Here is a 12,636-nt window from a genome sequence, read left to right on the forward strand (position 1 = left end):
AAGATATATTTTTGATGGAAGCATCAGCACTGAGGGTGTTTAGTAATAGGCCAAGATGGATGAATGATCCTATGTTATGAATGACAGCTAATGTCTGTTTGCAGCAAAGCATGATAGGTTCTATTGCTGGCTATCTCAAGCTGAGGCAATGCGATTCCTGTAACTGGTTCTCACAGGGATTCTACTAAAACGTTCATCGTTAGGGTTAATGTTATCTAGGGCTAGGATTTGCTAGAGTTAGACTTCCTAAGGGTCAGGGTTTTAAATAAATATAAGTGTATTACATTAGTAAATTTTACAATTGTTGTGTTGTACTTAAATATTTGCTATGCAAAAGTTTTCAAAAGTGAATGTTTACGAATAGAATACAGAAGGCCTATCTATCAAAGTGCCTGTGCTGTATATAAATGTGCAAGATCATTAAAGTGCCTTGCCAAAATCAATAAAGGACAATGTAGCCTCACAATAAAATGCTAAATCACATATAAAATCACATTGCAAATTATTGGTAGCTAGGTTTTAAATTATTGGGAAGTTCCTGTGATAATAATAATAATTAGTATTTATTTAGTGCCTTTCACCAGGGGACTCCAAGCACTTATTAGCTTATGCTGATGCCGAATCACAATTGATTGTACTCATTTATCGGCCTTTAGAAGGATAAAGGGCTGAGGTGACCCTGCCAATATTTGAACTTCTGACCTGTGGGGAATATTATTAAATCAAATGATCACTTCAACCCTGTTTAATAAAATATATATATATTTTTTTAATTTCCTATTAGGTATTAATTATTAGTTCCCACCCTTTAAAACTCTGTAAAATAAAGTATAAACTTGCCTGGAATGCAGCGCTGGTCAAAGCTCCCCTAACTGGATTCCACACCCCGCCCCATGCCACAGGGGGGGGGGGGGGGGGGGGGGGGGGAGGGATTGGAGAATAGGGCTTCGCCTTGCTGTCCTGTTCCTAGCTGTCTTAGTCACATGTGCTGAGGGTGTAACTAGCTCCAAGCAAAAATGTGCAAATATTTGTGAATCAGCAGCATCTGAAGCAAAAACATGGCACATACAAATTCCTACCACCGTAACCACTTCTAAAAGCAGAAGTAGTCATGGTGGTTAGAGTAACCCTTTAAAGGGACACTAAAGGCACCTAGACCACTTCATCTCAGTGAAGTGGTCTGGGTGCCATGTCCCTGTCATTTTAACCCTGCAGGAAAAGTAGGGTTATTTCAACCACATAGTTTCATATAGGTTGTCTAATTGGCCCGCCATTTTTGCAGTGTAAGCGCCAGCCGCCCAATGTTTTACTATGGGAAAATTTTTATCTTGAAGGCAGGATGGCAGCGTGAATACTGGCGCTGCATGGGAGAAAAGGTGAACTTTTATACGCTTTACAGGTGGGTGCCTGGAACCTAAACTGTTAACAGGGCTCTATAGCATTAGGAATACACATTTGTATTCCTAACGCTATAGCATTCCTTTAATATTTTTATTTTTTAAAACATCAAGTCTGAATCAATAACATGTCTGGACTATTGTAAAACCAAAGTATTTGCTAGTCCTATGTTGCAAAGGTTAAGAGCTTGTAAAAGTCAGAGTTAAAGGTCTCTAATACCAGTGTTACCTTATTTAGTCTATTTATCGATGTGTATAAAAGCTACAAACGTCTCACGGTACAGCAGAGCAAGGAGCAGACCTTGCAAAGGAAGTTTGAGACATTGTCCAGAATTGGAGAGCAATGACTACACAATGATGTGTCTCCCAGCACAGCACTAGCATTGTTTCAATTACAAAAGCAGGTGCATTAATATGTATTTTCCTTCTATAATTAATAATCCCTTATTAAATTTTAATCTTTGAAGTCACATGTGTGTCGATATTATTAATAGCCTGCTGCAAGGCTTAAGTTCATATTAAAAGTAGTCAAATATCAAAAATTACAGGATTGCCCTCAAAAGCCGATTATTTTTTTGTTTCAATAGCTGCATACTGGCTGAAGTTAATTATCTTGATGAACCGTCTTTAGGTTGAATCTATAATAAAGCGTGATGGCATCTGGAAGCAAGCAAAAATGCACATTCCAGAGCATATACGTTTTTTACATTTTTTTTAAATAAAAAGGTTTTAGGAAATGTTTTATAAGTAAGAAATAGAGATGTCCCGAACATAGCTTGTTCTCGGTCGCCGCGGCGGGCGAACATATGCGATGTTCGGTCCGCCCCCTATTCGTCATGGAGGTGGGAGGGTCTGGGAGGGAGGGTCTGCTGCTGATTGGCTGGAATGTGTCTGCTGACTGTGAGGTACAGGGTCAAAGTTTACTCAATGATGACGAATAGGGGGCGGACCGAACATTGCATATGTTCGCCCGCCGCAGCGACCGTGAACAAGCTATGTTCGCCGGCAAACAGTTCCCGGCGAACTGTTCGGGACATCTCTAGTAAGAAAATCTAATAAGATCGCATCACTTGTGCTGACTGCCAGGGCTGGCGCAAGGATTTTTGACACCCTAGGCAAAAGAAAAATTTGTCGCCCCCCCATGTGACATCACAATGCCCCACCCATATGGTCTGCCATATGAACTAAGCTGCAGTGGTTGCCATCTGAACTAAGAACTGAGTGAGCACTTCCTGTGAGTCTGGCCGGGTACAGGAAACGGATGTTCCTGTACCGAAGACCTGAGCTCGGCCACGCTACTGAGGGACTGGCAGGAGGGAGCGCTGTCCCTTTTTTTCATGCAGGCTGTGTGAGTCACACAAGGAGAGGTGTGGCTAGGGCTGCATAAACATAAACAACAGTGATTTGAGCAGTGAAACTGCAGGGGCATGAGCTATACACCAAAACTGCTTCATTAAGCTACAGTTGTTTTTTTTTTTTTTTTTAATTCTTTATTTTTCACGTGCAAGGAGTGACAAACAAGCTTGAAACGCCACGATAGCTGTATCAAGCACATCATAAACAATCAGCATAGGACAATTACATGGCTATATATATAGACAGCACATTTTATGTTTAAGTAATAATAATAGAAACGTAGATATTCACTAGCTTCGGTCGTGAAGTAGAGGATAGATTAGCTTAGGACTTAATTTTGATGCGCAGATAATACATATAACTGGCTTGCCTTGCCACAATAGCAGAGCGAAATTATGCATTTTCAAACAGTTTATAACAGTAATATGGCGTTAATATGACATGCACACATTTTTTTTTAAAGGTGAGTGTATCTTGCTAGTTAGTTGCTTATAAGGAAACTGAAAATACTTCTTGACTCTCAAGAGGTTTAACGAAGCTTAACATGATGAGATAGTGTAACCAGCGATGCTACAATTTAGTAATACACAGTACGTGGGTGCAAATAAAACAACTTATAACTATTATGAATCCAATCAGGTATATTTATGCCTGATAAGTTATGGAGGCGATTCCACTAAGTGTGGTTAGCGATTAAACCTACTGTGCTAAGTGTACTGAAATGATACAAAATAAAGTGACACACTAAACTGTGATTACTAGTTCGGCAGGGTAGCCGCTGGGCCTTATGTTCAGTGTGGGCGCATAAGAGGCTAAAAGGGTATAAACTAATGTTTGCACTGTGATGCCCATCTCAGCTGGGATACGCCTGCAGCAGCAGGGAGGGTGTCAGTTAAATAGGCTGGTATGCCCTCAGAGGTGCACCGCCCGGGGAAGGAGCCTGCATGGTCCCTATGTTATACTACCTGCTAGGAGTTTAACGTTCATATCTATGAGCAGACTTATCTAGTTAACTGATTACAGAGCATGTTAGGTAGATTAACAGTGGTTGAGGATCATGAGAGTTCGTTTGGGGCATAGGAGGCTGAGTGACAGTGGTTACTATGCCTGGTAATAAGTCCAAGTCAGCCGATGCCTTTTCGTGGCTGAGTGTGTGCCCCACGTGTTAGTCGATGCAGCTGTGTGTCGCCCGTTTATTTATGGGTAGATCTGCGGCGTTTGCTGGTTGTGGTCTGCTCCTTCATCCTCCTGGTGTTTGGTGTTTGGTGTCTGCTTCTGTTTAGGTGGTATAACGATTATCACGCCGCCGGCAGGCTTCAACCACGGGGGCATCCCGTCTGGGAAGGCAGTCGTGGAGCCGGGCTTGATCTGTGGGTGGTAAGCAGGGGCTTTTCAGAGGGTCCGACGCTTGTCTGTAGGCTCATGGTGTATGCTGCTTGTGGTCCTGTGGGCAGAGCTGCTTGCAGGTAGCTGCAGATGCAATTCCCGGCTTCAGTCGCATCTCCACCATTTTGGCGCCCAGGCATGCGTTTTGTCAGGCGGGCTCGGAGGGTCAGAATTAGGCGGTGGTTCCCTCCAGTGAGGACCGGGATAACCCCCCTGGTCCATGGGGGGGGGAAGCAGGGGCCCGTGAGACACATCACTGGACTGTTGCACGGCAGCCAGGTTCCAAAGCAGGACGGCAGCCGTCCGCCCTGCTCTCCACCCGCATAGGCCGCAGACCCCGAAGCCTCGCATCTCTCCCTGGGGCTGCAAAGCTCCCAATCTCAGGGACTGCAGTGGCACCGGCAACTACCCGGACATGAGAGGTGGCCTCTTGGCTCTGAGTCGGGCTTTAAGCTTGGTATTTTCTCATAAATTAGGCCGATTCTTGCAGGAGCCTCTCCAGCCCGCGACCGGTCAGCATGGCGGTCGGGCCCCGCCCCAAGCTACAGTTGTTTTGATGCCCATAGCATCCACCAAATAGAGACATGTAACATCACAGATATGAATCTAAATTGTTAGTACTACCTTAGTAAGGTACCTTCTAAATCTGACTAGCATATCGCTTGATCTGGCTGCTGTATTTTTTCCCTTAGTTAGATTGTGTTCACACACTGTGTAGACATGTCTAGGCTAGTACATGACAGGCACCTAGTCACCATATGGGCAGGTGTTGCGGTCACCGGCCCGCCGCGTGGCACAGCCGTGCTCCACTGGCACGGTCTCGCCGACCTCACGATCTTACCTGCTCGTCGGCGAGCCGGCAACTGCTCCTCCAAGTCTTCTGGGTGTCGCGCCCAAATCAAAGATGGCTTTGACCACGTGGTCGCGTCCATCTCTAGCTCCACCCGCGAAAATTATACTAACGTGCGCGTGACGTCACAGCGTCAACGCACACGTACGTTCTGGGGTCAGAGGTCACCCTCTGACCAATCAGAGCATAGAGAGGGATATTTAAATCCCTAATTCACCCCAGTACCTTGCCCTGTCGTGGTTTCCTGTTCTTGGTTTCCTGAGAGTGCGTTTATCTTTGTGAATCTGATTTCCTGGCATACTGATCTTGGCTTTTCCCTGGTTATTCCGAATTCTAGTTTCCCTGACATGGCTTGTGTAAACGGTATTGTGTATTTCTGGCTTCCTTGACCTCGGCTTTCCCTTTGACCATTCTCTGTCTCTAGCGTATTAGTCCGGCCATTCTAAGGTCCGGTTTACGCTCTGTCCTTTTATTTCCTTTCCTTTCTTATGTATATGTTCACATAGTTTCTGCGTGCTGGACCACGTTAGCAGCCATGACAGCAGGTGGAATTCTCCCCAAAACTTACCCCAAAAACACGCTGACACTGATGTATGGGTCAATATGTCCACAGCTTTATTAATATTGATAACAATACATTAAAGTCATTGCCCATCCCCCATCCCGCCATATAACATCATATGTCCCCAAAATTTAAGCCAATGACCATTATTTCTGTAAATATAAATAACATCAACAACCAAAATAACAAACATCAACAACATAACATAAGTGCCAAACTTTGTTAAATAACCACGGTAGGGGTATACCCAGATACCGCTACCACACACCAGGTTCTGAGCCACCACCGAGCTCGAAACCTACCAAGGTTCAGAAAGAACCGGTTAACCAAGCTCTTCACCAGCAGCCTAACTGCCCTATTCCATTTACACTACCCCAGAGCCTGTTTGTCCCCTAACTTTTTTCTCTCTAGCCCTGCCGCTGTGACCAAACGGGAGCTAACACCCCTTACCCTTACAAATGGGAGGGTGGGAGGGACAATTTAGGCCAGGTAAGCAGATTAAAAGTGTTTGTCACTAAAATGGCTGCCTATTTATACGGGGCCAACACCCTTTTACACTCTCACTCCACTCCCATATGGGGCCTTCCCCCTATGCCCGCCTCCTATCTCTGTCAAGCCCCTATTCTAGTAAGCTGTGCTTGTTCCATAGGGTTACAGGATCTAGTTTTGGTGGAGTTTATGATTTTATCATTTGTCAGGTTTCAGTTCATATAGACCTGCCAAATTCTAGTTTGCTTGACTTATGACTCAAGCACATTTCTGTCAAGTTTTCTCCCCAGTCAATTTTCAATTACTTAATGAATGAGACTGGCATGTTCATAACTAATGGTTCTTGGAGTGGTTCCCCTCCTGTTATTTAAATGTGCATAGGGATTAGGGATAGTGTGCTGATAACATTTGTTTTTTGTTGCTTTTGGTCTACGTATTTTTGCTGATGAATATTGTAGCTGTTGCAGCAACCCAAGAGTAATCTGCTTGTGTGTTTTGGATTCATCAGTAATGTCTAGCTCACAATGCACAATCCCCTAAAGTAAGAAATGGAGCTAAAAGTAAATATTGCACCCTTATTCTGAAAGTGATTTTTGACGACAGTAAAGATTCAATTATACCACTAGTAATCTACAAGACACAGAGGCTGAGATAACGATCAAGACCAAGTGTTCACTAAAACATGACCTCTAAATGGGGCCAGCAAGGCGTAAAAAAGATTTAACAGCTATATGTGCTGACTCAGTAATCTGTTTATTAAACATGTTTATCAATGGTTTTATGGGACTGCCGATTGAAGACTAAGCATTTCACTCGAAGTACTGCTACATCCAGAATTAATTAAAATCACTCAGTACTTTTCATAAATATTGCATGTGTGGTGTCTAAACCATTTATGGGCATTTCTATTGCAAACACACACACTCACACAATACAGTTTATTTTCTAAACTGGAAATTGTTGAAAATTGACACAGGAATTTTATAATGCAGGCCAATATTGACAAATTTAAATAATGAACCAAACCCCATACTTTTTCAGATTGGCTTTGTGTCCTCAATGCTACAATTTCCTTGTTGGTTTACAATTATCAGTGTAGTAGATCAAGAGCAATGTATTTTAAATGTACTAGCCATTTTTGAAGGCTCCAATTAAGGTCCTGTGGTGTTATATCCCAGAGGTTCTGGTCCATCCATGGAATGTTTGAGATATTTATAACTGGATATCATCCTCTCAATTCTGGACTCCATAATCAATATTTTAACTCCCTTTTAGTTTGGCACTGGTTCTTTGGTGGTTGTGTTTTGGTCAATAGCTAATTTATTATCACTCTGGTGTCCTAATGTTTTGACCATGGCTAGTCTTCTTGTTTTGCAGTCGCCCGGAATGGTAAGCCGGCGTGCTTGATTGTTATTGTGATTTTCTGGTTAGCTTAGACCAATGCTCATCTTTATTACATTTCTCCTCACTTCTTCAAAGGGGAATTTGGGAATTAAGCCTGAACATATACACTCCTGTCTTTTTCCTCTGTCCTAGTTCCATCATATGGCAGAATTCGAGCCACAAAGTTAGCTCCACAAAAAGTGGGGAAAAACCAAGGAGAACTGTAGCAAAACAACGCAAGAAAAAACTTGGTTGCAAGCATGCTAACAAACAAACAACAGTAGAAAAAGCATAACTATCAGTTCGTAGGTGTATTTGTATAATCAGTTAAAAAACATACTATAGGCAATTGCTGTGGTGAGGCATCAGCACAATCATTCAGGTAGGTTGACTTAAAACGGTGCAACTTAGAAAGGTTACAAAGTAGCATCAGTAAAACACAAATCCAAAAGAAAAACAGCAATTAATGTATGTGAGAAAGGGGAAGGAAAGGCCCATTATAGACTGTGAAGATCACCTAGATAAAGTAGGCTATAAAGGCTAAACATAAAAAATATATATAAATCTAACATTCATAAAATCAGGTTTAAAAAAAAACAAAAACCTTAATGCAAGGTAATGATAAAAAAACAACAACAAATAACAAGGTGCATAATACTATCTGGATTAAGGCATGGATATTTTGCAGGTAGAAAATCACCAACAGCATAAGTAGAACAAGAACTGACCTTAAAGGGGCTGAAAGACTGTCAAACCTGCAGGGGTACCCAATGACTCTGGGACAAAGCAAAGAAGAACAGTTTATCTGCCGATAAATTTGTAAATAGCTGGTGAAGATAGTCAGAGCAATCCAGTTTATGCAAGGATGATCTGGAATTTTGTGAGATTCCATGATGTGTCTTGGAGAAAGGTCCAAAATGGTGCTGGGGGAGTAGAGGTGCATTAGAAGATCTGAAGAAGATAGGTCACCATGTCATGCAGGAATATTGATGGAGGTTAGTTATCTCCACAGCCTGAATGAAAGCAGATAAGCCCTCCAGCTGAGGAGGATTTGAAGATCCTGGAAAAATTGAACGTCTTAGTCTTTAAAGGAGATAGGGATAGCCTCCCTCGCCTTAAACAGGATTCTCCTTATCATTAAATAATGAATAAATGGCAGATAATGTTGAGCTCAAAGGGCTCTCTGTACCGATTCCAAGACAAATGGAAAATAAGTAGATCAACCCATGAATCGATTAAAGAGGAATATTAGAATACCAATATACAATGTATAAGAATGTATGTCTTCCAAATCTATCGCCTTAACCAAGCCTTGTAGCCACAGATTATTCCTACATCCAAGTTTGTTAATCTGTAAATATACAGATTTAGTATGACTGTCGGAAGAGCTTGATGTTGTAGCTGCTCCCTCAGAAATGCCAGTTATACCAAGGTGGAATTGTGGTCCTCTTCAAGGTTTAACACTTGGTCTCTCCATTGCCTTGTGTTGGCAAGAATTGCTTGTATTTCTTCCCAGAGATAATATTTAAGATTAAGGAACAGTGGCTCCATAGCCACTTTATAAATTTCTTTGGAAGCTGACACAGGTAAGATCTTCAACCTTACAGAAAGTGGAGAAGTTGATTGAAGGAAAGGCAGATCAGAGTCACGCTCAGTAGGTATTGCCGCCATCTTGGAGGGTGGCTTCACAGAAGATAAAGCTGAGAGAAAACGTTTCATCGCAGAATGAGTAGACTGACAACCCTGTTCTAGCCAATTTTGTGATTGACCATTAACTTGATGATGATGACCATCTGTTTGTAGGAAGCCAATATTCCAGAAGTCCAGAGAAACCAATTGAGAAACCAACCTTTCAACCAAAAATAGGTTAATTGCACTAAGTAGGCCTTAAAGGAAAACCATCTTCAAAACATTACAGAATATTCATGTTTATTTATTTATTTATTTTTTTTTAAAACACCAATATGCTTTCCAGTTTTATACACATTACTAAGTAAATACAAATGCCAACTCAACAAGGTTGCATCTGGCATACAGCTTACATGAAGATGTAACACATATTCATTGCAGGCCACTTTACTGTGTAAAAAGAGGAGGACTTATTACAGTAATTATCTGACAATGTAGTAAATATATTATTTTATTGATTTCTTGCTTTTAGAAATTGCCAGAGAGGGAGACACATAAAAGTCAAAATTAAAGCAAACATATTCATCCCTATGTGACCATATAAAATAATAAGAACATTAGAAAAAGAAATATGATTCCCAGTGATTATTCTGTCCTAGTGTTTTCTTGGTGTATCTGTAATGTCTTGTAGCCCTTGATACAATCAATCAATTTTAGGACGTCCATCGAGACATAATTACACATATTCTAGAAACACAGGTGCAATAATAAACACTACAAACATTGCATCAAACTCATACTGAATCAGCCACTTTACTCACCAATGTCAATGCACATTACATTAATAAAGAAAAAAGGTGATTATTTTGTAGTTACAAAGAAGATATACTATCGGGCGATCATGACTGACATTTTTTAATTTCGTAATAAATTGTCTTAATGACACGATAATGGGCATTACTCTACAAACTACAAAAATCATAAATATATGTCTATAAATTCCATTTAAGTTGTGACTTCACTTGAAAAAAATATCAGTTTTTAAAACAACCTATAAGATAATTCTGCAAGTTCAGAGAAAATTGTAATACACTTGTAATGTCAACATACAATATTTGATGTTTGGATAAAGTTAATTACGAGCACTACGATAGATGGAAAAAAGTTTTAACCTACAGACACGCCGATGTTAAATATAATTCCACCCACCTCTGCACCTGCTGCCTGGTATCCTCTTGTTCTAGTTAGTCTGCCTTCATATTTTAGCACAATTTCTTTAGCCTGCCTGTTGAATAAGAACCAAAGAAGGGGAACTCTGCAATATCTTGTTCATATATCTGAATGGAATGTGTTAACAACATAAAACCGCACATCTATTATATGATGTTGAGCCAATAATTTCATTAATTATACTTTTTTTTTTTTCTGTTTGCTACTGCTCCTGTGGCTTTTTAAATAATAAAAAAATAATAATAAAGAAATGCATTATTTTAAGTTAATTAATATTCTACTAAAGAAAAGTCCTTGCATAATAATTATTATAAAATATAATATTATTACAATATCTATCTTTTTCCTAATGTTAATAGCTATGTAAAGCTGCCTGTCTAGAAGACAGTTTAATTATTCAGACTGAGCATACCTGAGTGAGCGGAGCTTCTGTCTCATTGGCCAAGGTCTGCACCGAATGTTTGCCACAATCTCCTTTTGCATTTGTATATTCTGGAAGATTGTTTCAGGGTCATTGTTGTCCTCTTTCCCATCAGCATCATCTTCATCTGAATTACTTAATTGATAAAAAAAGAAGAACATTTAAAACAACAACAATATCTATATTTATATCTATCTATCGATCGATCGATATATCTATCTATCTATCGTGAAAGAGAAAGATGTGATCGTTAACCCTAACTCATCTCATAAATGTTTTTATGTTTTACTGAGAGAGTAGTGGATGCATGGAATTGCCTTCCAGCTAAAGTGGTGGAGGTTAACACAGTGAGAGAGTTTAAGTATGCTTAGAAAATATTTCGAAAATTGGGCAGACTAGTTGGGTTGAATGGCTCTTATCTGCCCTCACATTCTATGTTTCAAAATGTATTCAATACATTTTAAACTATTCTATTAATTTTTCTTGACTTGCTACAGGAAACGAAAACATTTATACATAGACAGTTTTTATTGGCTTTGTGATTTCTATAATCACTTCAACCTACTTGATTTTTGTTGCATCCAATGTATCAAGATGGGATGTTGCTGCTGTTTCTTATAATGCAAGAGATGTATTTGTGCAGAACCTTCAGAGGTTATTTTCTGTAGCAAAGTTCTAAAGGTGAAGCAGTCACCTTAGAAACCAATGGAATTTCCTTGTTCATTGATTTACTTAAAAAATTAACTCTACGATTCATTATATTCTCTTCCCCATTTTACATCAGTATCTCTCCATGGTGCTGAACGTAGCCATGTGACACGCTGTTAGATTTGCTGGTCTTTTTTTTGTTTTGTTTTTTTTAAGTCACACTAATAAAAAAATAAATCAGTACAAATAAAATTAAGCCCAAGTGAAATTAACATTAATTCCACGTAATATCTAATTTTAGCTATATATTGGTGCTCCTGTCCTTTCAATCATTGTAAAACCTGAATCAAGCATGTCTTTTGTAGTCTTTCAACAGTTCTCCTTTCACAGAGCTCTTATAAAATACACCAAAAAAGGACCAGCTTGAAGCCACAGTGGTCTCTATGTGAGCAGTGCAAGATAAACTTTATCTAGATCTCATACTCTTCTAGTAAGAGATCTACATGACTGATGCACAGCAAAAAAAAAAAAAAATTACAAACATAAAAAAATAGGAATATGTAAAATATAAACAAATCCTGATCTTACCTGTGAGGGGGAACTCTGTAGATGCTGGCATTCCTCCTGACACTTTTATATCTTTTTGTTGACTTGGTTGATTTCAGTGCAGAATGAACACTAACTGCAGTCATTGTAGTGTAAGCTTTCTGTCTAAGGAGCTGAAGTGTGTGTGTGCAGTTCCCCTGCTGTTTTACTGCCTGTAACACCCACCTCTGCTACAGCAAGCATGTAACAGCTGGTGACAACCCACTTCTCACTGACCACCTAGTTGGGTTTTAACACATTTAGAGGAGAAGAAATAACAAGAGATGTTTTGAGAATAGAAGATAATTTTTTTATGCCATTGAAGTAATTTTCCATAAAGAAAGTGTTTAATTTGATCATCACAAACTTAAAAGCTGTTCAAGGGTGAAGTCAGAGGAGAATTGCTAGATGGAGAAGGATACATAGATCAATAACTGAATGCCAATGTTTAATGTAGGGGGGGAGAACTATTCATGGATATATGTTTGACTGCAACTTCAATAATTCTCAGCCACCAAATTATGCATAACCTATAGAAAGTAATATATTTGCATGCTTTTTTATATGATTAGCTTATTACCATTTTAATAATCTACTTTCACTGGTTTACTTACTAAATTTCAAATTGTAGAAAATAGGAGTCCGAAAAGCAAAAGGTATGGAAAAAAAAACTAATTTGTAAAGATTCTCCAACTCAGCT

At 39.7% G+C, this 12,636-nt stretch overlaps 1 protein-coding gene across 1 annotated transcript in view; it reads right to left on the minus strand.

The window, feature by feature from the left end:
* Positions 1-12,043, minus strand: part of TMC3 (transmembrane channel like 3) — a 66,471-nt gene extending 54,428 nt beyond the window's left edge. The window contains exons 1-3 of the mRNA XM_063446295.1: positions 11,940-12,043; positions 10,695-10,838; positions 10,262-10,337 (exon numbers count right to left, since the gene is read on the minus strand). Coding sequence (XP_063302365.1) covers positions 10,262-10,337; positions 10,695-10,838; positions 11,940-12,043 — 324 coding nt within the window. The remainder of the gene's footprint in view (positions 1-10,261; positions 10,338-10,694; positions 10,839-11,939) is intronic.
* Between the last annotated feature and the right edge of the window lie 593 nt (positions 12,044-12,636).

The sequence above is a fragment of the Pelobates fuscus genome, chromosome 3 (genome assembly GCF_036172605.1).
Source record: "Pelobates fuscus isolate aPelFus1 chromosome 3, aPelFus1.pri, whole genome shotgun sequence".
NCBI lineage: Eukaryota > Metazoa > Chordata > Amphibia > Anura > Pelobatidae > Pelobates > Pelobates fuscus.